The sequence below is a fragment of the Acomys russatus genome, chromosome 1 (genome assembly GCF_903995435.1).
Source record: "Acomys russatus chromosome 1, mAcoRus1.1, whole genome shotgun sequence".
NCBI lineage: Eukaryota > Metazoa > Chordata > Mammalia > Rodentia > Muridae > Acomys > Acomys russatus.
Genome location: NC_067137.1, coordinates 18404171 through 18430609, shown reverse-complemented (window position 1 = coordinate 18430609; position 26439 = coordinate 18404171). Strand labels below are relative to the sequence as shown.

The 26439-nt window shown below is 40.6% G+C and overlaps 1 protein-coding gene across 1 annotated transcript in view; it reads left to right on the top strand.

Moving 5' to 3' along the window:
• Positions 1–26439, top strand: part of Ltbp1 (latent transforming growth factor beta binding protein 1) — a 399918-nt gene that overhangs the window by 217067 nt on the left and 156412 nt on the right. The window contains exons 6-7 of the mRNA XM_051167245.1: positions 8706–8930; positions 10352–10626. Of these exons, the coding sequence (XP_051023202.1) occupies positions 8706–8930; positions 10352–10626 (500 nt within the window). The remainder of the gene's footprint in view (positions 1–8705; positions 8931–10351; positions 10627–26439) is intronic.

Here is a 26439-nt window from a genome sequence, read left to right as displayed (position 1 = left end):
TGATATTTTGGCCTTGTTAAAGTCTATATTTACCTTAACACGGGTGCAGTGTCCTCTCTGTTTCTGTATCTGATTGGCGGAGAGGGAATCAAAGTGGCCACCTGACGTAGATAAATCAAAATCAAGCCCTGTTTGAGCTGGTGAACTACACCAATGCTGTAAATCCATTTCTAAAGTGCTACTGCTTGTATGGCTCTTGCTACCCTGTTTAAAGAGGGTACTGTGGGTAGGGATGATGTGGGTGGGGCACTGTGGGGGTGCTATGGGTAGGAGTGATGTAGGTGGGGGGTGCTGTGAGGAGTGCTATGGGTAGGGGTGCTGTGGGTGGGGTGCTGTGGGTAGGGGTGATGTGGATGGGGGCACTGTAAATGGGTGCTGTGAATGAGTCTATAGACGAAGCTCCTGTTACTGATCCTTCCTCCCACCATTTTGTAGGTATGAGAGCACACCTCAAGACTCGAGCATGATTTTGCTTGTAAAAGGTTACCTCTCTGTCTAAAGTTTTAAACCAACTGATTACTCTAAATATTTGTGAAGTTCCTTAGTCCTTGTAAAATGCAAAATACTTTTTTATCTTTTAACAATGAAATTATGCCTATATTTTCATGTCTGATGTCTAATAAATGTTGTGCCCTTTACAGAAGGAAGGTGCATGTGTGTGGTGCATGTTTAGCTGCCACTAAAGTGTTTGCCTTTGTTCCTTAATCTCTTTGGAATTGCCTTCTCCCTTTGTTGTGTCCTATAGAATATATTAACACCCTATTTCACATAATGAAAATCGCCCCCCTACCTTAAGAATGATTGTATATCAATTCAATGAGCTTTAAATGTTCAGAAGTTTAACTTGACTCTACTGCCTCAGTATCCATTTCAACTTATAAGAAAAGGAGCTGGGGAGAAGACTCAGTCAGGAACATGCTTGTCAAGCAAGCACAGGGACCTAAGTGTGATCCCCAGATCTTGAAAAGTAGGGTGGGGGTATTCCCTTGTAACCCCAGCACCAAAGAGGTGGAGATGGACCCTTTGCTGTGTCTCACTAGCCAGCCTGATTAGCCTACTTGGCAAGTGTGTTCCAGGCCACTGAAAGACTATACAAAAAAAAAAAAAAAAAAAAAAAAAAAAAAAAAAAAAAAAAAAAAAAGCAAGCAGGTGGGACCTTAAAAATAATAACACCTGAAGATGCCCTCTGGCTTCTATATACACATAGGCAGCACATACCAGTGGCCCCATCTCCCCCCTATACAAAATAAAATAAAATGAGCTTCAGAGACTCAAGGCCAAACCCCACAGGGCGTATGCATAGAGTACAGGCCTCCCCTGCCTCCTCAGCTTACTTAACCTCCTTCCATGATTTTCCTTGGTTTGGTCTGCTATGGCTTTCTTTTTTTTCTGGTGCTGTTTTAATTTATAATTTACTTTTCTTCTGCTTACTTAGTCTGCCTTACATCTTTGTGGACAGAAATGGAAACATAGCTCTTGTCTCTCAGCATATGTACTTTGTCTCACTTTTCCCGGTCTCCCGCCTTCTTTGAGGTTTTGGGCCTTTTAAGCTCTTCCACCACAAGACCTTAGCTCACCTACTTCTTCTCTAAACACTCTATGAGGGACTTTTCCTAATACTGGCTTCTTTTCCTTTAATATTTTGCTTCTTTTTACCTCCTTGGACAGGCTGGGCCTGATCACCTAGTCTCCTATGCTCTTTAGATAGAGTTTTCTAGTCAGCAAAAGTTAGCAGATAATCAGGAGCTCCCAGTAGGTGATTTTCAAGCAAAACTGTGACTCTTTACTTTCCAGCCAGTTACACACTACTGCCTTTGCTCATGTGATGAAGGAGGCCTCCTCAGTTCCTCTGTTCTGAATTCAGATGAAGGCAACCATGGAGGCATCACCTTGACTCTTAGCTGCATTACTTTTTCTTGGGACCATGAAGCAGACTAACTTACAAGGAAGACAAATCTGTGTCTTGTTTAGGTTCTTAGGATCTGTAGTTATCCCAAAAAAGAAATGAAAAGGAGAGAGAGAGAGAGAGAGAGAGAGAGAGAGAGAGAGAGAGAGAGAGAGAGAGATTGATTGATTATAGTGCCGGGTAGGTGACCCAGGACTTTGCCCATGCTACCCAAGTGTTATATACCACAGAGCTACATCCCTAACCTAGTTGTCAATAATGTAATATATTTATCTAAAGATACATAGCTATAGTTTCAACCCACTTTCTGACTGAAAAAAAGGAGAAGAACCCAGGTGATAAAAACTTTTGCTTTCTAAAAATGTTGCCGCCTTTTGTGTATTGAGAAAAGATACCGAGAAACAGGCTGAGGTTTTCTAAGAACGTTATTCTTCTAACCAGAGATAAGTGGCAAAGTTGAAGCAATTAAAGTAGCTCGTCCTCTCAACGCCAAGCATGTGCGTGTTGTGTGCATTGGCAGGGTTAGGCCCTCCTTCAGATGGAGGGTTTCCTCTGTTCCACCTTCAGCACCATGAGCAATAGTCAATGCGCCTGCTCAGAAAGTCCTGGGCAGGCCGAGTTCTCAGAACTGGCTGTAGGAGGGCTCAGATCATTGTGAGGGCAACCATTTAGTTAGGAATGAGCCGCTGAAGTGTTTTTATAGTCACCTGAGATAACTGGATAGAAGGAGGCAGCACCGAGTTTTAGAAATGTTTCCTTTGTATTTGAACCGAAACCCTTAGCATTTGTTATTTAAATGCGATTCCAGTTTGCAATGTAGAAGGTGAAAGTTCTGTCCTCCCAAGTTTTGGAATACCACGAGTTGTTTTACAAAACACAGTGAATGACGGAATGCAGCTGAGATACCTGATGTGTTTAAAACTTCTGACTGGTTCTTCTAAGCGGTATCCTTTGGCTCGTTTTGTCCTTTTATAGTAGCATCCTGAGCTACTTCGAGACGTTGTCATGAAATTACACTTTCTGGGATAACGGAATGACGGTCCGCATGCCTCTTGTTTATTGCAACAGTTCTCTGGTGACTATATGATGCAACATAGTGAATTATGGTGGCAGCCAGCAAAGTACCACTCTGACAAGGTCATGGCGTTTCTCAAAGCAGCGTTCTATGTTATACCTTCTGGGTAGATTTTCCAAAATATATGGGCCGTAACCAGAGTTACAACCGGCATACCACAGGCTTCTCAAGCCAACCTACAGGGGAACTCATTCCTTTCCCTGTTTATAGACAAGGCTTTGTAGAACACTTCTGTGGTATGAAGACCGAAACAGAAAGAAGCTATGCAGAGCTAAATTCTACAGTCTGCATATGGGTTTAAAGGTTTTTTTCTTTCTTTTGATATATAAAAGACAACGTAAGTGTAAAATCTGCTTGCTGCAAACAGCTCAGTCTGAGATGAGGCAAGGGGCGCTTTCTATGCTGTCCTTGAGGTTTTAGAAAGTACGAGAACAAGAGAATAGGTTTATTGTTCCTCATTCATAAGAGTTATGAATGGTGACCTTTTAGTGATTAAAACAAGCCATCCAGAAGTTGTTTCTCTGGTGACTGGGGACACAAGGTTATTGGGGGTCTCATGGATGACTGTCGTATTGTCTTAGGCTAGTGCGGTTCCCAGGGTAGCCATAGGGAAGCCACCTCTGGGGTGAAAGGTGCGTAGACTTAGAGGAGCTAAGCCCACATCAAGTTTCAGAGTCTATTAGCATTTTTAGAAATATTTAGTAAAAATCAATTGGTTAATTTTTAAAAAGATAGTTATTTCTATGAATTTATGTCAATATATATTGTAGGTAGTCCTTACTTCACATCTTTTAACAATATCTGTCTGCCTGCCTGCCTGCCTGCCTGTCTGTCTGTCTGTCTATCTACCTACCTACCTACCTACCTACCTACTTACCTATGAATAAAAGGTCTCACTATGTAGCCTTGGATGGGCTACAACTTGCTATGTATACAAGGCTGGCCTTGAACTCAGAGATCCACCTGCCTCTATCCCCCTAAGTGCTTGGATTAAAAGTGTGTGCTACCACTGCCTGCCTTTACTCTGTAGCATAATAGAAAGAAAAAAAATCAGGCTGCACAACTTTTAAATATCTTTGTCAAAACATGAAAGGGGAGGATATAAGTAAGTAGAACAAAGAAAACAAAGCAGTAAGGCTGAAGTTTATTTGTTTCTTTTTTAACTAGTCTATAATTGAAAATGTTAGAAACATGAAGAACTTACATGTCTTACTTATTTGATTGAAACCAGTCAAGAATAGCATGAGGACATTTCATTTTTCTCTCACTGTATAATTTATGACATAAAATCTCTTTTCTCTCCTCTAAACCAATATTGGTCTGGGAGTTGTGACCTCTTGGTGAGGGTTGGGGGGAGTCAAACAACCCTTTCACAGGGGTTGCCTCAGGCCCTCCTCCATATCAAATATTTACATCATGATTCATAATGGTGACAAAATTACAGTTGTGAAATAGCAACAAGAATAATTTTATGGTTGGAGTTACCACAACATGAGGAAGTGTATTAAAGGTTTGGAGCAGCAGGAAGATTGAGAACCACTGCTCTTAACTGGATAAACATTATCCTCTTCTGGATACACATTAAGAAGCAAATTAAAAGTAGTGAACAGTTTGAAATGTGCGCTGTGCAGTTCTCCTTCCCAGAGTGCCACAGCTATTTCCTCGTTGCCCATAACATCTTTTGATTATCCACTTTTGCTAAACATTTTGTGATTTTTTTTATTGTGTGGTGGTTTGGAGGCAGCAGAGCTACCTGTCTTGGTGTCTGTGCTCCAAGTGAGAGATGTGTAGTGCCCACTCATCCACAGAACTTGAGAGGAGTGACGGGATTAGCCACTGGTTGTGGTATACACCTGGCATTATTGAAGTGATTGGTGCCCAGAGATGGCAGTGAAGTTGACATGTGGTGTGTTATTGAAGTCAACAACATTCCCACAAGCTAGAAGTAGAGAGTGCTTGTGTTCCGGTGATGAGCTATTCACAGGGCATTGGCGTAAAATATTAGTATATTTCAGTATGGGACTGGCGGTTTTCACTGTTACCCAGTGTGCATTGAGCTCATCTGCCGAGCCAAATTATGGCTTTGAAATTGAAGTCAGAATTGAAATAGGATTTACAAGGTTATTGACTTTACTGGAGTCATTACATCTTCTTTCACCTGGGACTTCTCAGAGTTGCTGGGATACCAGTGGAGGTTCAGGAGTTCTCCAGACGCCAGCTGGTCTGGGTTTGTGACCTGCTAACGTTTTCCAGGTCTCTCTAGCCTCCTCCACCTTCTCTGTTTCTTACACATTCTGCTCACCCCCCCCCCCCGCAGCATTACATTGCTTCATATCCCTTTTCATGCTCGCTGCCATCACCCTGAGCCCTGTTTTCAACTTGCTCCTCGGTTATTATGACAGTTTCCAAACTGGCCCTCTCAGCGTTGTCACTTTTCTGTTCCACTAATCCTGAATGCCATCTGCAAAGCAGCCTTCCTGGAGCATGCTGGCAGCCTAGCTAATCCTCTCCTTCAAGCCTCAGGATAACATGTCCATTACCGGGTAAATTCCAAACCCCATATCACGTCTTTAATAACCTCATTGTCTGATGTAAGCCTTCACGGCCCAGCTTATTGCCCGACTCCATCCCTTCCTCTAAAAGCCTGGGTTTTAGCAAGGTACATTGACTCATTCTGTCCCCACTGAGCTGCCTCTTCCTTTACCCAGATGACCTCTCTAGAGTGTACTGTCTGCATTCTCAATTTTGCCCAGTCCTAAAACTTCTCCCCAGCTCTGTCTTTTGGAAAGTGCTTTTTCAATCATTTCAGGAGTTCCAAAGGATTTTATTAATATTTGACATATTCTTTGCAGTTTTACTTATCCTGAATCGTTTAATGTCACAGGTTAGCTGATAAAATTCTCTTAAGGGCAAGGACTAACCCTTCTTTACACCCTAAGAAAGGTATTCAGCAAAGCAGGCAAACTGTTTGTCTTTTTATTGTCTGTTGTGTTTTCTTTGTGTTTATGTTTATCTTATTTTTAAAATGTTTTCAGACCTTAAGCGTTTCTGCTAGATTCTGAGCTATGTGTGAAGGGTAAAAGTAAACAGGACTGGTTCTCTGAGCTCACAGAACTTTAGCGGAGGGAGCTGTACACAGAAGTAGCCAGACAACTGTCAACTGTCATGTAGTCAGGGATGTGACCTGAGTGGTCATGACTGTATTTTTGAGGAAGCCCAGAGGAGAGGCAGTGCTCAGTGCTTCTTAGAGGCAAAGGTCAGGCAGAGTCTAAAAAACAAGCAGAAAGTCTGTCTGTTGAAGGGAGCTGAATAGAAGGTATCCCAGGTGAAGAACTTCATAATAACTTTGTTAGTTCTGAATAAATATCAGTGGGCTATTCTGTGAGGAATGAGATCGGCTCAGAAGTGATGAGGTTGGAGAGGGAACAGGACTCCAAATGATTGAAAGAGAGGATGGCTGGAATGGATGTTGGATAAGTGAAGAGAGGGAGAGACAACCACATTTTGCTAAAGAGTGCTCTGAGCTGTTAGAAGGGAGATGGTCACAACTGTAGATGGATTGAGGTTTTATTTGGGGTGGGTGCTGCCTATGGGATGTATTCATGGAGAGACACAGCTGTAGACAATTTGAAGTTCAGCAAAAAAGTTTCAACAGGAATCTCAAGTTTGGGGACATGATGGAATCATAACAGAATGTGGAGCTGACCAAGAAGATTTTAGAACCAGACCGTAGTATGAAGCAGTGTTTGAAGGACATTCAAAGGAAAGCTTGTGCAAAGCATGTGCAAGTGGAAAGGGGGAGGAGGAAGGAATCTGTTAGTTGAGCAAGGTATCATAGTAACCAAGGAAGACTGGAATCTCGGCCTGTCAGAGTTAGTGACACAGAGACCTAAGTGTGGCCTTAGGAAAACTGGGTTCTATGGAGGAAAAGGAAGACATGTCTTGTTCCAAAGTCTCTTATATTGGGAAGTGAAGAAAAAATTCTAGCAAGTCTGTAGTCATTGAGGACACTATTTGAAGAACATAAAATCTAGAAAGAAATGGAGTTAAGAGGCCTTTGTTGTTTATGCAAGAAGAAATATGATGGCATGTAAAGGCTGTGAGGATGCATTCACTAGAAGTGAGGAATGTCAGCCATAGCTGAATTTATTCAAAGTTAAAAACTGAAAATTCTTCACTGTTAAGGTATATATCTTACCTTAAATATATATAAATATATAAAATATATATATAATATATATCTCACTGTATATATACATATGTGTGTGTGTGTGTGAGCGTGTGTGTGTGTGTGTTTGTTTCTGTTTCTCCCTTGATTGGACTATCAGACAAATAATTACACCCTTTTATATTTGTTTAATAGTAAGCTTCACAACACAATAACTGAGCAGTTATTATGATAATCTTAACCCTCTAAGCTAACTTGGTTTCCTCCCAGTGTATATCGCAGAGATTCTTACACTTTGTAGCTTTCCCTCCTCTAGCTCCTTCTTCTAATCTCTCTTGGACCTCTCCCATGGCTGAATCCTTTACTTCCTCTTCTAACTCCTCCTCTCCTGATTGGCAGGAAGTCCAGCCCTATTCTGTCCCCTGTTCAGTGATTGGCGGTAAGCTGCTTTATTGGCATATCAGGGGACAATTGGGAAGCAGTATATATACAACACTGAAACAGATTTTCAGAACAAAATTGCAACCTGATATGGGAGGTACAGAAATCAGCATTTGAATTACATAATAACCTTATGCCTACATTTCACACAGTGTATCATCCTGTTTTTTGAACTTTCAAGTGAACAAACTTTAGACTACTCAGATACTACTAGGTTTAAGGGTTGATTTGATTTTGTCCAATGAGATGACAAATTAATTTAAACATGTTTCAAACTATCTTAGTTTTTTGTCCTAAATAGTGCATAGTTTAATATCTTTTACAGAAACAACAGCAACATTTTCATTAGTCTTATTTGTTCCTTGATATGTTCCATGAGCAAATATTTAATACTCACTATGTGGAAGGTATCTTTTAGGTACTGAGGACATGAAGGTGGCCAAGGTATAAATACCTCTTCTCTCCATGGAGTTTCTAATACAGTTAATTAACCATCAGTAACTAGGAAGGAAAGCAATTTTAAATAGCAAGAGATGGTTAAAATTGTACTGTGATACACAGTAATCCTGAGTGCTTACTGTGTGTGTGTGTGTGTGTGTGTGAACAATCAACTATTATATAACATAACACACATTACACACATACATAACATTAAATAACAATATATATATATAATTAGTTTTGTTACGTTCTTATTTATTTTGTGTGTCAATATGTGTATGAATGTGAGTGTGTTTGTGTGTCAGGGAGCATCTGTGGAGGTCAGAGGACATTCTCAATGAGTCAGTTCTCTCCTTCTACCATGTGTGTCTTGGAAATCAAATTCAGGACATCAGACTTGGCAGCAGGCACTCCATCCGCTCAGCCATTTTGTCAGACCTGTACCTACCTCATTCTTTCCTGAGAACTTTTCTTTCTGTTGCTAGGGCAGTCTCCAGCTCATGATAGCTCAATGCCTTTGAATTGGATAATAGAATCTCTTCAGCCACATATTGAATCCCAGTGGAATAGCATGTCTGTAATTGGATGTGTGGTTGTGTGTAGGGGGAGGGTTGATTGGGACTTAACCTTCAGGAAACTAACCAACTTTCCACATTGTCTCTTTCTCTTTTCAGTAATTTGCCACCTCCCATGTATGAATGGTGGCCAGTGCAGTTCAAGGGACAAATGTCAGTGCCCTCCAAATTTTACTGGAAAGCTTTGCCAGATTCCCGTCCTTGGTGCCAGTATGCCTAAACTCTATCAGCACTCCCAGCAGCCAGGCAAGGCGCTGGGGACTCACGTCATCCATTCCACACATACTTTGCCTCTAACCATGACCAACCAGCAAGGAGTCAAAGGTAAGCTTGGCATGCTCAGTTTGTTCATTACCTGGTCTTCTGTTATGAGGCCAGACCCACAGAGAAGTCTCTAACAGACAGCCAGGACCAGGCTTGAAACAGAAGAGAGTGTGTGGATCTGTGACTTGAGAAGTGGCAACAGAGCTGGGATGTGGAAACCACTTATGTGGCTACAGGACTGTCTAGGCCACAGTGAACTGGCATCTGGAAAATAAGATAGCCAGAAGAAGTGTCTGCATCCCTGGGATGCTTAGCACCATGATGTGATGAACGTGCTAGGTTGGAAACAGAAACAGGAACTGGGTCAGGGTCAGACCCCGACAGCAGCAATAAACGTGGGCCCCACCATCCCCAATAATGAATTTTGTAGCTGACAAATACTTGATATGAATCCTCTACGATCATTTGACTTTGCTGGGATTCAATCTGTGCATCTGTAGGGAAGGCAAAGTAGGTCACTTGGAGCTCAAAAGTTCTGTGACTAATTCATTCTTTCAAGCTGGCATCTTTAGAAATACATGACTTTAAAAGGGGGTCATTACTGGCTCTAACTGTTTAAACCCTGAATGTGTCAAAAGATGAACTTTTTGTTTGAAATTTTCTTTGAAAGGTACACAAAGGCAGTCTTGTTACACATATAAAATAATACACATTAATGTGTTATCAGAAAGAGTTCAAATATCTATCTATCTCTCTATCTATCTATCCTAAAACAAACAGATAAAAGAAACATGCTTGTGAAACTAGATTTCTACTTTTAATGGAAAAATTAAATCATATATTTTCTAAATATAAAATTTCTATAAAAGAAATTTTATGAAATATACAAAAGTGACTAATTTCTTAAGACCTGTTATCACTTGGTAAAGTGTATTCACCTATGGTGAAAGCATCATGAATTCATAACTTTGTGATCCTAGTTAAAATAGTATTCTTGTTTTTGAATATATCATTTTGAGATACTTTAACGACTGTATATTGCTGTTTTACATAAAAGTTTTATTACATAATCGTGTGTGTGTGTGTGTGTGTGTGTGTGTGTTTGTGCTCACATGTGTGCCACAGAGCATGTATGGAAGTCAAGAGGACATACTATGAAATCAGTTCTCTCCTTCCACCATGTGTGTCCTATGGATCAAACTCAAGACATCAGACTTGGTGGCTGACACCTTTACAAGCCCATCTTCACCATCTTATCAGCCCACAGTCTGTTTTTTTTTAAGTGTATAAATTTGTCATTTTTAGTACAAAATTCTCAAAAAATTTTATGTCTATGTCACAAACAGATATTTTGTATGTGTTATCCTATGTGGAGTCTATATTGGTAGGTGTGTTTGTGTAAAATACATTTTATGTTTAAAAAATTATGACTTTCCCATTAATTATTCACAATTAACAAATTGTCCTCCTGATCTTTGTAGTGAAATTTCCCCCCAACATAGTCAATATCCATGTGAAACATCCTCCTGAGGCCTCTGTGCAGATACACCAGGTTTCCAGAATTGATGGCCCAGTGGGCCAGAAGGTGAAAGAAGTGCAACCAGGCCAGTCCCAAGTCTCTTACCAAGGGCTTCCCATCCAGAAGACCCAGACAGCACATTCCACGTACTCCCACCAGCAGGTCATTCCACATGTGTATCCAGTGGCTGCTAAGACACAACTTGGCCGATGCTTCCAGGAAACCATTGGGTCACAGGTGAGCAGTGTGGCCCAGGCCATTTTGATAATATTTTATAGATGGGACATCATCCTGTCAAGAAGTCAGACCTGGTACAAACAAGTTTCTATAGAAGACTGGCAGGCTGTGGTGAATTTACAAATAAAGTTTTGTTGGAACACAGCCCCACATATTCATTTACTTTTCATCTATTATGTCAGTCTTATGAAGGGATGGCAGAACTGAGTAGGTCCAGTGAGGGCATGTGGTCTGCAACACCTATTTGTTTTGTGGCCCTTTACAGAAAAAAAGTCTTGCTGACACATGATATATAGAATAATTGTAAGTAGTGAACTTTTGGAAGTATTGCTGGAATTCTATGGTCACCTGTTTATATTTTTTAGTTGTGATGATCTGTGTGTAAAACATGCCAGGTATGAGATATGGCACAGAGTAACATTATACAAAGATGTTTGAAAATACTTGCACAGTGCTTTGATAATTTAGATGTTGGTAAATATAGTTTAATTTTGAATCTTCAATGTAATACTAATTAATATCATGTTTTGTTTTATTATAATTTTAAATTAGGATTGCAATGAATAAATGGTTTAATATGAACTTTAAAAATCATTGAATTTATCATAACTTAACCTTACATCATAAAATGAGAGAATGATCATTTCCTTTCAAATTCCTCCATTGAGTCTTTACAGTGAAGGTGTCCTAATTTTTTAAAATTAATTTTAATTAAAATATAGTCATATTATTTCTTCCCACTCCTCCACCCAATTCCCACCTTGCTCTCTCTCAAAATCATGAGTCTCTGTTTCTGTTCCCCAACCACTTGGTACTGCTGTTTTGGGCCATGTGATAATGATATACTTTGTCCTGTGATCCTCTGTCTGCTTTTGGTTATCGTTTAAATACCCTACAACTAGAGTAAGGAAGAAGTGTTCTTCATTCCAAAAATTATGTGTGGAGAGGTAGGGAGCTAAGAAGGAAAAGGAGAAATGCTTTAGAGCTATAGAACCAGTTGTTACCGCTTAGGAAACCTTTTTAGATACTAAGTCAGGGTAGGTTTATCACGGTCCTTCTAGAAGAACTGAAAGTTAGCTTGTGGGTTTGAATGGAGTTGCAGCCTGTAGAATGGAAAGATATCATGGGGGAATTAACAGGCCTTGTTTAGAGCCAGGAGCCCAACATTTGGTGGCAGAAAACCAACTTCCTTATCTGCAAGTGGGAGGCAAGAATATAGAGCTTATGAGTTATGTTAAGATTAAACAGGCTAATTAATGTGAGCCACATTTTGTAAATGTCACAGAACTATGCAAATATTAGCTTAGAGGGCACTGATAGACTCAAACTTTTAAAAGTAGCCAGAAATCTTGGTTGCTTATGTTTTTGTCATGTATCTTCTCAAAGACAGGGGAAGACCCTAGTTTTGGCAAATGTAACATTTATCTGGCCACGGATACCTGAAGTACCTGCTTTGGGGCTAACCCTGATTGTTCTTCATTCCACGGAAAGATGCATAAGACACTAGCATATCACTATTCCTGGTGTGGTTTCGAGGGCTCTGGCATGATCAGTGGTTTAATCCATGGATAGTTTAAAATTGGAATATGTTGTTGGGAGTTGGTAGAATTATGGAAGGCAGGGCGTGGTTGGACGAGGTAGAGGTAGGTCACCAGGTTGGTGCATGAAGGCTGCCTTTGCTCTATGAGGTGCTCCTCACCACAGGCCCCGAAGTGTGGAACCAGCCCACCATCTACTGCAACCTCTGCAGCCACGAGCCAAAAAGCATCTCTCCTCTCAGACGTTTCCTCAGGCACCTTGTCATAGTGACAAAATAGCTGACTAAAAAACAGGGCACTTGAGATAACTTTTCATTCCTCCACTGAAGTCCCGTGTTAGCAAATGCTTTGGCAAGAAGGAACGTCACCCATTTAAATGTGTCTTTGAATTAAAGGGCATGGATAGATACAAACAATGTGGCTAAAAATATATTTTGTACGCATCACAGTTTTGCCTCAGATGAAGCTTGGAGACAGAAGGTGAATTTGGTGCCATTTGCATTGTTTAGTCATTCCAGCTTAGGTTGGTCATGGAGAAAGGAAAAAAGCAGATCCTTTTAAAACTGTGTGCCCAGTACCTTTCTCCCCAGTTTCCAAGTTGGAACAGAGATGATAAAAAGGCTTTTAAAACAAAACATAACAAACTTGTTATTCTCCTATAATATTGGACAGATGATGCTAACTAGAAAAGATGAAACTGGACTGTTCAGCTGAAGTGAATTGAGTGATTGATAGAGTTGCCCAAATAGTTCAAGCCCAGTGGAATACCCTTGCCTTATCTGGATCCTGTTCTGACTTTCGGCTGAATGGTCCAGACGGTGATCTCAATTCTTAATTCATTTTGCATGTGTAGTCACCGACACATAGTTTCAAAATAAGACCTATTTCATCAGACATTCCTAGCGTGTATTTGTCTTTCTCCTTGAGAGGAATACTGTTGGAAGGTAGGTATTGCCTAATTAACTTGTGTAGTTCAGATGGAACATATAATTATTGGAAAGTAATCAATAGTATATAGTTGTATCCTGCCAAGATGTTGGAAACATAGACACAGGTGTTGGTGGGTTTTAAATGGGGTCAGGGAGGAAAGCCGAACTCGACATCAGTTCCACCTTGCTCGTTGAGAGTCTTCAGTAGTTGAAGCTATTGAGACTTAGCATGAATAGATATCAGTAAGCAATTAGATCTGTGTGTTGCCATAAGAGGTCATACACAAAATGAGCTTGACAGAAATAGTCCATATTTCTGTGGCACCTTCTAATATTTAGGCCATGAACTCAACATGAACTGGAAGTGTAACTAAGTCCATGGAAATTTCCTAGAGTAAAATTTTAGATCTATCTAAATGGTTGAGAAAAATGAACAATTGTTTATGAAGCCGAATTTACAGAGCAAAGGGGGAGGATATTCAACAAATAGAAGAGAAGATTTTTAAGAAATAGATGAGGAAAGAGTCTAAAGAGGTCATAGAAGCAAATGGCTTAGAATTCCTGACAAACTTTGGTGCACAGATTTTTAAAGATCTTAAAACCAAGGCATAGTGAAATACAAATGAGGGGTGGTAAGGTCAGCATATCTTGAAGCCCCCTTAGCAAGAACTGAGGTCAGCCTTGTTAAAGGTGACACAACCACATGGGATGTGCATGGTCTTGTAAAAATGTCCAGCCTAAACCTAATAAACCTGCACAGTTCAACTCTACAAAATAGAGAATACTGAGGGTAAAGGAAAATGCCAACACAGGAACAGAAAACAATAGATCTGTAATGTAAGACAGCATTGCCCGTTTATAATCATGCCATAAAAACAAAAGGAAGGTGATGATTTTTCTAGAAGGAAACACAGGAGGCATACAGTAGATGGGGGTTAAATTTTCTCTTAAGTCTTTCAAGTGTGTGTGCTAGTAGGAGCAGCAGCAGCGCACACATGTACCACGGTATCCATGGAGGACGGAGGACAACTTGGTGGAGTTAGCTTTCCCTTTCTCAGGAATTCGATCTAAGGCGTCAGGTTTGCAAGTGCCTTTTCCCACTGCTCCATCTTGCTGAACCTAAATCAGAATTTTTAAAAAGTCTGATGTAAATTTTTTTCAGAAACAAATGGAAAAATTGAACTGGTTATTAGATGGGTGTTACTTTGGAATTTTTAGTTGCCTAAGGGTGATGATAGCGTTGCGTTTATGCAGGAAAATGTTCTCATTCTTATGAATTGAGTGGTAAAAGTTTTAAGAGTGAAGTATCATAGTGTCTGTAGTTTTCTCTCGTAATGTATTCCATGCACAGATGTAGAAAGATGTCAGCAGCCTTTGACTCAGAATTCAGCATACAGATTATCATTACTTCGATCTTTCTTTCTTTCTTTCTTTCTTTCTTTCTTTCTTTCTTTCTTTCTTCTTTTTCAAGACAGAGTTTCTCTGTTTGGCTTTGGATGTTCTGGACTCACTTTGTAGATCAGGCTGGCCTCAAACTCACGGAGATCCACCTGTCTTTGCCTCCTGAGTGCTGGGATTACAGACATGTAGTGCTGTGCCCAGCTCACAGCAATCTTGGAATGGCCTAGGATGTTTGATAATTTTTTATGAGAAGAAAGGGGAACTAACCAACTTTTCCTAGACTTATAAATAGAATACTGTATTTTAAATATGAACTTGAAAAATACAACTTCAGTGCATTGAATGAAATTTTGGGAAAGGATATTTGTCAGTGTTGTGTTTTGATTGGGGCTGGATATGTGGATTCTAGGTATAAGATGTTGACCTTGTATCAGGGTCAACAAAAGGAGATTTGAAGATAAAGATGGGTAGTGCAGGGGGTGGCTCGCCAGGATTTGGGTATAGAATGTTGGGAAGAAAGGGAGTGTGGTGTACTGAACTGTTCTGAGCCTTTTCACTTCAGAGCCAGGCCAATGTTCATTGTCATTCAGTGGCTGACGTGTGGGAGGGGGCACTTGGAGGAAGGCAGCTGGCCGGGTCTCTAAGGATAAGTCCAACCTTGATTGGTGTTAGGAATGATGTATTCTTGAGTATAGGTCAAAGCGTGGGGATTTATCAGTAAAATGCAGGGGGATAATGCAAGAGACAGTGATCAACAAATAGATCTCCTTGCAGTATACTGATGATAGTGGAGAGCATTTCTTCGGACATTGTCATAGAAATAAGTAACTCCAGCACTAGAAATTTCTGTAGTGATTGTCACCTTTAAACAGTGCCAAGATGGAAATGAAAACATTCTTTTTTTTTTTTTTTTTTTTTACCTCTGCGGAGCGTGTTATTTAATTTTTTCATTCTTCTAAAATATTTTCTTTAACAATTTTTATTTATTATAATTTATTACATCTCAACTGTTATCTACTCTCTGTTATCTTCTTGTTCCCACCCTCCCTCCATCTTCTGCCCTATTCTAAAATATTTTCTTATCTTAGGATCGTCAGGGATTACTGAGATCATTTAAACAATAGAAGTAGACAAGAAATAAGGTGGCTTTGAGGGTACTCTTGAAGTAATAGGCAAGTTACAGTCTTAACTGACTTTAGCTTCTGTGTTACTTGAAGTAAATTGCTGCACTCCGTATGTATTGTAACATTTGCGAGTTTGTTCACTCTGTGGCTGAGTTGGAGTTTCGTCTCCAGTGGTGACAATGACCAACTCTTTGCAGGGAAACTTGTTTTCCTGAGCTTGGAACGTGAATGTTTCCATCCCTCAGTTTTCATCTCTGAGGAGAAGCTCAGTTTCAGAAAGTCCCTGTCAGAGAGACCTATTATTGCACGACGGGGATGTGAAATCTACACACCTCTTTCCTTGTGTACGGTGAATTTTATTTCCAATTGTTTCCCTTAATAGTGACTCAAATTCAGATCTTACATAGCTTCTGCGATTGTTCCACATGGGTTTTACTGATTGCCCAGTTGTTGACAACAAGTCTTTTACAGTGACCCAGCCATGCCAGACAGTTTGAAAAGGCCCTGATTGTGATGTGTTTAGAATCCTAACAATAGAGTTCAGGGTCCAGCTTCCCTGCTGGCCTTGTCCTTGCCAGGTTACACAATCGTGCGATCGTGGCCTCTTTGTTGAATGCGGTAACATGGTCTGTAATTAGACACAGGCGTTACAGAGAAAGCAAAGCAAAATGTCTCAAGACCTTCACATTGCAAATGCTGAAAGAACAGAAAATTCCACATATAAACACCCAGATTAACTATGAAGTGCAGAAATACTGGAAAACCCAAAGTAGATATAAACAGAACATTTTTATAGCACTCTAACATAGATAAAGACGATAAAATGCCACACAAGCCCACTTTCATAGGTTGCAGTCATGGAGAATTACAGAAAATAACACAGTTGATCTTGTAGAAACTTCCATAAAGATTATAAAAATCATAAGCCACCAACTTGATGATAAAGGTATCTAGCATCCATTTTACTGAAGAAAAGAATCTTGCTAGAGGTTAGAAGGGGGGAGGGGTGCAGGTAGTACATGATGTGAAACACCTAAGTCATTGGAAAACAACTGTTTCCATTAATTATATACCTCATAAATAGTAAGTCCTGAGGCAAAGTTGAGCTTAAGTGACGCAAGAACTGTTTGGTAGTCTCTTAGAGGTGCCAGACGCCATTGCGGTGGTTCTTGCTGGGCAAGAAGAGTGGAAAGAGAAAGAACCAGTGGAGAAAAACATTAATTGGAGATAGGTCTCTCTTGTGAAACATTGTCAAGGTCAAAAAGCTCAGTGGTGAAATGCACATGTATACTTGTGGCTTTGTAGAAGGGGAAATAGGACCACTCTGCTTTTGTTTAAAATAAAAATAAACACTGTTGAGAAATGAACGGGAAAGCTTGACCTGGGAATGGAAAGTATCCTAACTGCTTGGATCAAAGTACTATTCAGAAAGTGTGTAAAGAAAAACTTATTAGCTTTATTTGCATAGATTCTGTCCCATTTCTCATTGCTATGACAGAATACCTGACCAAAAAAAAAAAAAAAAAAAAAAACCAAAGTGGAAGGAATGCTTTATTTTGGTTCACAGTTCACTTTGAGGCAATAGAGTTTGCAAGGTTGGGGGAGGCATGGGCCCTGAAACTGGCTTAGTCCTGGGTATCATGAGCTTGTGGCGTGGCTTCCTCACATCTCTGAGAAGGTGACAGCAAAGAGTCCATCAGCCCAAGCCCAGGCTGCGGAGGAAACCCCAAGGTCTGCACTGGGGCTCTAGCCTGCTGGTTATTCCCCAAGGCCAAAAGGTTTCACAAGCTCCTTAGATAGCCCATCGGCCGGTGACCAGGTGTCCAAGAATGCAAGACACTGAGGGACATTTTACATTAAACCCCAACAGGGACCAAAGAGAGCCTCAAGAAGTAGATGTGAGGCCTGTTAAGCCCATGTCAGCGAAAAAGAGGGAGAGAGGGAAGATGACAGGGAGACAGAAAGCAGGGGTATGGACTGCAGACTTTCAAACTAGTGTCTCAGTAATGGGAAAACACTTTATTGCTCCCTTGACAGAAGCTGGGACACTGAGTTTTGCTTAGAAAGCTGCTCTTTAATTTCTATATATTATAGACTGCCTCTATAAATTAATGGGGCGAGCCTAGAGCTGAAACTGAAATCCTAGCTTTGTCCCAACAATACACTGGGATTATCTTAACACTTCCACACTGGTTATTTCCCTAAATGGTGTCCAGAAACTACCAAAACAGATCAGATGTCTAAAAAATAAATGCAGGGCTGGTGAGATGATTCAGTGGGTAAGGACACTTGCTGCCAAGCCGGATGACCTGAGTTTGACCCCTGGGACTCACATGATGGGGGAGAGAACTGATTCCCTTTATGCATGCTACTGCATATGCAGATACCACCTCCAGATACATAAATAAATCTAATAAAACATTTTAAAAGAATAAATGCTTACAAAACCTTGACCTCTGAATTATACAGTGCTCTTCTTGCCTGGAGATAACAGCATTCCTTTCCTGGCTCAGCAGAAGGCGAAAGTCAGTGTGTGACCTTCTTGCTCCTTGCTGTTGACCGAAGTCCTCTGCCTTTAGGGCTGGCCTTGCTCAGGAGATGTGAAATGGGTCAGAACAATGGCCTTTGCCTTTTAGAGGTGCTTCTGTCCAGAGCTTTGGGAAGGCAGAGCTGGCTTTCCCAGCCATCTCCCTTTCTCCACGAACAGAGCTCCGGGCTGGGGTCTATTGATGACATTTACTGAAGTTTGGCCTTCTTCTGGTGGAATGAGTCATCAACACCAGCCACGTCTGTGCCATCTGGGTTTTTCTTCAGTGTCCCTCTCAAGGACTTCCTTGTCCTAATCCAAGAAACAGTTAATGGAGTGTGAGCGAGTCTCTTGTCTCTAGTGTCTCTGACGGGGCTGCTCTCTGGACTCATCCTTGCCAGACATTACCTGTGTCAAGAGCAGAAGGCTTTGATGAAGGTGTTTTGTACATCTCAGTGATAGGTTCTGGAGCTCTTAAGTGTTCGCTGGTCATGTTCCAGAAACTTCTGCCAGACAGTCTGTGAGGGGGCCTCTTGCCTGGAGCAGAGAAAGATCAGCAAAACACAGGGCTAGGGTCCAAAGGAGGTGGAGGAACACCACTCGTGCGCGAGAACATACCTTCATGTCACTGAATTTCTGCCAGCCGAGGGGAGAACTGCTAGTTTTACTTGGATGAGGAACATGGGGCTCAGACATTGAGAGAGTCAAATATAGATTCCCAGAACTGGTGGGACCCAGACATGGTACTTCCTGTAGTTTAACATCCAGTCTTCACCCAGGCAGATGCTCTGTAGGTACCCCAAAGCCTGTCAACCTTAAGTTTTTACTCCCCCTGACCTGTCCATACACAAGCAAGTCTGTGCCACATCACTGGTTTTCCTTGACTCCTTTCTTACATGTTTTTCCACTTTATTGGCCATGAAAAATACTTTTGCCATGACATGGAATATCACCAAGCTTCCGTATTTTACCTTTAAGGCACACCAAAACCATAAGCCTACTAATTATTAGGCTCTTGGTTTTTACACAGGGAACAGATGTTGAAAACAATTATGAACCAGAACTGGGACTTTTGGTAAGCCACTTCTGGTACTGGCAAAGTTCTGAGGGTACTGAAAGGAGTTTAAAGAGAACATAGCTTGGCTTGATGGAGTTTTATACTCTGTACACTACAAGAATGTTTAAAGACTTAGAGGCTGGTGTTTCTAGGAGCTAGAGTCGCTTTTTCTCCCTATTCCATTTGATAGAATTAATATTTTCTAAACTGAAGTAGAATTGTCTGGTTTACTAAGAGAAAATAGTTTGGAATCTGTGACAGAAACAATTTCATGACCTATTCAGAGAAATGGTAAGATTTGTTCATCTCTGCCCCATGCCATTCCGGATATGATAATAGTGCTGCCGTTTTTCTTACACTTCCATTTTCTTCTTCTTCTGCTTCCTTTTATTTAAGTATTTATATACAAGCTGATTATCTGCTATTAAAATATTATATTCAGAGGCTGTACATTGTCCCTGGTCATGTTGCCATTGCATTGTTTTTCTGAGGTTTATTTAAATTTTAATTATGTGTATATGTGTCTGGGATACACATGAGTCCAGGTACCCCCAAAGGCTAGAAGAAGTCATCAGATCTGTTGAAGCTACAGTTGCAGGTGGCTGGGAATGCCCTTACAGAAGTTCTGAGATTTGGATTCAGCTCCTCTGCAAGAGCCACTGAGCCAGCTCTCCAACCCTGACCTTATATAGTTATGCTTTGCCTGAATTGAAGGGAAAAAAAACCAATTCAGAACTGAGAGTTAGTGTATACCGATGACCTTCATATCACTTGTTATTTTCTTAAGCAATCTGAAAGCTTAGAATGGCCAAGTCAACTCAAGTCTCAAGGATTTGCCATCACCGAGAGTGTTTTAAAGCTATCCTCAATTTCTGAATGGTATTATAACATGTGAAGTGAGGAGCTTTAAATATTTCGAATAGGATAGCAATGCCTCCAGCATAACCACTTTGCAGAGGACTTCTTTAGATCGGGCAAGTTTTAACAGTTAAGAACACAGTCTCCACATCCTGTGGCTTTGAGGCAAGCCTCTTAGTAAAACATTACATTTTTATAAAATGGATAGATGATAGAGGACATTCACGGCCATGACCATATTTGACCTTTGAAACAATGTGCTATAAAGAAAGCAGGTATTCTTGCCTCCCATCTACTTTTGTGACACTTGAGGCTCAGAGAAGTTAGGACTAGTGTGTACTGATTCTGCACTTCAAGTCTATAGCTCTCATTCCATTTTAGCAAGTACATCAGTTCTTGCGCCCAATTTCATCGCATCTTGGACTGAGAAGCCTCTCAAGACGTCTGAGTCTGGTGCTGTTGTGCTGTGATACTTTTGACATCTTTCCTCCTTTTTTTTTTTTTTTTTACAACTATAGGCACTATTGATACAATATATGCACACGGAATATGGACAGAGTAATCTAGACAAATGTCAGCTACAGTGAATACCTGTCTTGTTGTCTCCAACTCCTCCTGACTTGAAATGGGTGTCAAGTGTCATCTCCTTGAAAGAGTTTTCTTCAATCCACTTTGCTTCCTCCTCCTCCTCCTCCTTATAATCCTCCTCCTCCTCCTCTTCTTCTTCTCTGAATTCTTGCTCCATTGCAACCTAGTTAGACTATTTATGGTTTAATTATGTTCTTCTTGCCATTAAGCTTGTGCTTTTCATGAGGGGAAGACCCTCTTGTATGGGCTGAGTAATGGGCACATATGAATCACTGCTAATTGTATCCATTGCTCCAGTTGGGCCAGGCTGTGAGACAATAACAAGCCCGACAAGTTTTGCATGGACTAGATAGCTGTGAGGAAGTAAAGGACTCTACATTCCACATTCCATGGGGGCCTGAGCTAAGGGTGCTCATGCAGCATTATTGCACTACTACTCACAATACTTTGCCAAGAATTGAACCATGACAAGACTTGATTCCCATAGCTGGGGAAGACAGATGCTGCCAGGAACATTCATCCCATTTTCACTCCCCATTGCTCAGGTACATGATCCTGTCAGATATTTCTGTGGATTGAAGCATTATGCGCCAATTCATGTATTGAAACCTCAGCTATTACTATATTCGGAGCAGAGGCTAAAAGGAGATAACTGAGGTTAAATGAAATCATAAGGGAGGGGCAATGATGTGATGGGATTCATATCATTAGAAGAAATGGTACCAGAATATTTGACTGCATCCTGTCTCTCTTTCTGCAGACTCATAAGCAAGCAGTCCTGTGAGCCCAGAGCCAAATGGCTGCTGCCTACATGACAGGAATTGACCATTGCTAGCTCTTTAGATCTTGGGTTTCCAGGTTCTACAAGTGAGAAGTAAATGTCTATTGTTAAAACCATGACTTGGTTTGGGGAAGATAGGTCAATTGGTTAAGTTCCTGCCATGGAAGCATGAAGACAGGAGTTCATTAAAAGGCAAGCAGACAGACAGACAGACAGACAGACGACAGTGATAGGTATGGTGTAGGGGGTTTAAATCCCAGAGGCAGAAGGTTTCTTGGGCCTTGTTGACCAGCCAGCCTAGCTTTCTTGGTGAGCTCCAGGCCATCTAGAAATGCTGCCTCACAAAACAAGATGGGCAGTGCCTGAACTACTATCCCAAGGTTGACCTCTAACCTCTACACAATGTGCACATGTGCACACCTGCATACATCTACACAAAGCCATTTACTTTATGGTTGTTTGTTACAGCAGATAGGTATGTATCATACTGTTTCAGAACTGGGAAATGTTGGGAAACTAGTGGCTATTTGTTGGACAGTAACTGTTCCTGTCATAAGTGAATGGTCAGTAGACAATACAAGCTTAGCTTCTGTTCTCAGGGACATAAATGAACCTGTTGCTTTTATTTGTGGCTTTCTGATTTTATACATGAGTTACACCTAAGCCACTGGTAATTAGTAGCTTTAAGTTCTGTGCTGTTGGGCGGGACCCATAAAAACTAAAAAGCAAACGGGAGGCCTGCCTTACAATTTTGCATAGTTCTATGAAGCCTGATGTGGCCTTTGTTTCTTTCACCATCTCTACAGAGACAAAAGGAGAACTGTTAAGCAATGAAGTTTCACATAGAAAGGTACCTAGCATCGTTAAAGAAATAAACAATCCTTTGTTCATCATTCTGGAGGTGATCTGGTTGCCATAGTAACAACAGATATACCTATGCACCCATCCTTATTTTCTCACCCACTAAAGCTCCTTGTTTTTAAGCCATACCCCTGTCAATAGAATTTAAAATAAATTTACAAGGATGCACACATGAAAATGTAATAATGAATCTGGTATTTTGTATACAAGCTAAAATTAATAATAAATAATAACAAGTAATAAATAATGAAGTAAATTTGACTTACTTGCTCTCTAGTACTGCAATTTATGGTATTTTATATTGCTTTTCATCAGAAGAAAGCCAAGTGGGAATTATGTGAGAATAGAACTTAATTATTCTTTTATCAGCTCAGGAAGACCAACAATTCACAGATCACAATCTGGAAGATTTGTCTGTCAAATTTCCAAAAGTGCAGAAGTAGACAAAGTAGAGAGCTTTTTTTTTTTTTTTTTTTTTTTTTTTTTTAAAAAGGAGAATCATATGGCATGCCTTTAAGAATACTTTCCCCTTTGTATGTTAACATTAAAAACCAATCCTTATTGTAGCATTACTTTTAAAATATATTTCACAAATTAAAGTAGTTGTCTGGAGTTCCTTGAAGCGCATGGTTTGGCTTCAGCAGGCTTTAAGCAAATATACTGTCAGAAATCAGTGTGGATACATTTCCAGCTGTTAATGCTCTAGTCACAGCAGACACTTTGTAAAATCAATATCCTGAAATATCAGAGGATTATGCATATATCAGATACCCTGAATGCCTAACATTGTTTTAATTACTCTAATAAAAGAAAGCTGGGTAGACTTAAAAAAGAAGAAGAAGAAGAAGAAGAAAACGAAAAGAACTTGCCCATGAAAAATGTTCTGCTCAAGCCAAAGCAATTTTTTTTATAAGTTCTTTTAGAAAATCTGGAAGCATTTAAGCATTTTCCTCTTCTTTTTATGGGACAATGCCTGTTGCCCTGCCAGTGAGCCACAGTACAGAATTCTCCCTTAGGACAACGGACCCTGGAGAAGTAGTTGATCAAGTGTGTTGTTCTTCTTGCATTAATGACAAAGTTTTTAAAAAATTGGAGTATTTGGCATTGCCTCATAAAAATAAATACAATTGGCAATTTAGGGCAGGGACATGGAAGAGCTCTTGCTGAGGCTTTCCAGTTTAATTTGGAGCCGAAGTTGAGCCATTTTGCATGGAAGGTGGACAGGAGTCACCTTGATGAAGCAGAGTGGTGTCTGTCATTATGAAGCAGCAGAGACCCAAGGCAGAGGTTGAGATGAACCCAGTCTCTTATGCACAACCAGTGGTTTTCCATAAAGGACTTCATTCTTCTATTTATGAAAGATGTGGAGAGTATTTAACGAAATATGACTGATATTCCTCAATGTCACAATAGCGAGGGTAGCGCTTTTGCTTGGTAAAATCCTCAAGGTTTTGTGTCATCAATTGTTGAGTAGCATGCTTTTGAATGTGAGTAGCCGTGAAGATAGCACTGGTACAGAGGATTGTTAAGATGATGTAGCTATGTGATGTGGGTGAAGGGTCCATCGTGTGGCTTTGCATACATGCTTCATACATGCGAAATCTGCATCTCTATGAATGTTATGAATACCTCTGAGAAGTTGTTTATTGATAATAAGATGACTACTGTAATTATCTTTTATAATTGGGAAGGAACCATTTAAGAGCCATGCCTAATTTCAGGTAGGTAGAGATGCTGGTTTTTTGTATGTACAAGTTGGCAAGAGAGGGCTGAAGTTATATTATGGTCTGGTCATCACTGATAAAGTGGGTAGGACATTCTTTGAGGCTAGTAGGAACGATATAGGGCCATGGGATCCAGTTAGTCAGGCTTGTAGACAAGGGCCATTTAAGGAACAGTGATCTTTGTAGGGCGACTGTGACAGAGTAAACATTTTCACCATTGTTCCCCAGCAGCCTTGTTCCTGTTCTGGGGCCTCCATAAAAGTCATTAAACCTAAGTACATTGACTATGTATCAATTGGTCAGTTTTTGCAGTTCTGTTTATGACGAGACTGACATCCAGAGAGTTAGTTCACTTAGTGTTGAGTTGTGGCATGTAGGGATTAACACTGAGGCTTCCTGGTTCTCAGTCCTGTGTTCGTTCCATTATTCTATCCTCTCATGGTCTCATATATGAACACATGTGAGCATGCGCACACGTGTGCACGGACACATACACACACACACACACACACACACACACACACACACACACATACACACACGGCTTAGAGAATGGCCAGGTTACCATTTACCGTTGACAGATAGGTAGAAGTTGGAGTAGGGTATTTCCTTTGGTGTTAGGATCCCCTAGACCAGCAGTTCTCAACCTGTGGGTCGCAATCCTTTGGTGGACCTGCATCTCCAGAAGTATTTACATTATAGTTCATAGCAGTAGCAACGTTACAGTTCTGAAGTTGTAATGGAAATAATTATATAGTTGGGTAGGTCAGCACACCACAAGGAACTATAATAAAGGGTCGCAGCATTAGGAAGGGTGAGAACCACTGCCCTGGATTGTGACTGACCGAGTCTCTTTCCCCAGGAGTACCACTGAGTCATGCTTTTGTTTCAGCACTTGCCTGAGCCTATACCTGTGTGCTTTTGCAAGGGTTAGTTTATTTGTTCCTTTGGATTAGTGATGCATTTACTTTTTGAGAAAATGTCCTGTTTCTAGCTTCAAATATTTATACTTCGTTATACATGGTTCTTGATAACAGAATGAGTTACATACGTGTGATAAGGATGACCACTAAGAAAGTGTCTGCATTGTCATTTTAAAATGTTTCACCTAGGGAGACTGAACAGTCGGTTCTTGACATTGTACTGTCCTCATGGGGCTACCCTTTCATCTTAATTAGAGTCTTATCACTGTGAATAGATGCCATGACCATGGCAACTCTTACAAATAAAAGCATTTAATCAGGGATAGCTTATGGGTTCAGAGATTTAGTCCATTACTCTCATGGTGGGAAATATGGCAGCATACAGGCAGACATGGTGCTGGACACGTAGCTGAGAATTGTACATCTGAATCAACACGCAACAGGAAGAGTGACACCAAGCCTGGCTTGAGCATTTGAAACCTCAAAGCCCCTCCCCAGTGACACACTTCCTCCAACAAGGCCACACCCACTCCCACAAGAACACATCTATTAATAGTACCATGCCCTATGAGCCTGTGGGGGCCATTGTCATTTAAACTGCCATACCCTATTACAGTCAAATATCTGAACAGTTTTGGTTGCTTCTTTCTTTCTTTCTTTCTTTCTTTCTTTCTTTCTTTCTTTCTTTCTTTCTTTCTTTCGAGATAAAGTTTCTCTGTGTAGCCTTGGCTGTCCTGGACTCACTTTGTTGACCAGGCTGGACTTGAACTCACAGTGATCTGCTTGCCTCTGTCTCCCTGAGTGCTGGGGTTACAGGTTTGTGTCACCATGATCAGCATATCTGAACAGTTTTAACAGAAGTCTTCTCAGAGCCTATAAGATAGCCAGCCCTTTAATCCTGGCTATAGTTTTACCCAAGCTGGGATTCTACCTACGTTCTGCTCATAGTGTAGGATAGCCCACAGGGCTCTGGTCCCACACCTGCCTAGTCATTCCTCATTCACAGTCACTGCACTTTGCTATCCCGATTGTTGTTCTAGTGTCTTGTTACTGGTCCAGAAAGGCAGGATGATCTATGGAGCACCCCACTGCTAGGAAGAGAGGTGGGGTCTACTGATTTTCAACCAGCACTCTGCCCTTTTCTTAACTCCTTTGGTTTTTATCTCTTGATGAAAAGAGACTTGACACAGTGAAGCAAACAGTCTTGGAATGAGTATCAGTTTTAGTAGGAAATGCCACAAAACCATGTTCTGATATCTATAACAGCCTTTTTCCCAGTTACCATGCCTGTAGGAAGCAACCCGAATAGTGAGTCTTCTCATTGTCAAAAATGATAAAAATGATCAAATGTTAATGATAAGCTCAGGTTGCTGGATGGTAAGTTTTGAGCATTGTTCTGGCTCCTGGATTTGTGAGGCTCTCAGGGGACGGTGATCATAGTTTAATTTCAATAGCAAAGTTATATGGTTTTCCCTCAAATTTGAGGTTAAAATATGAAGATG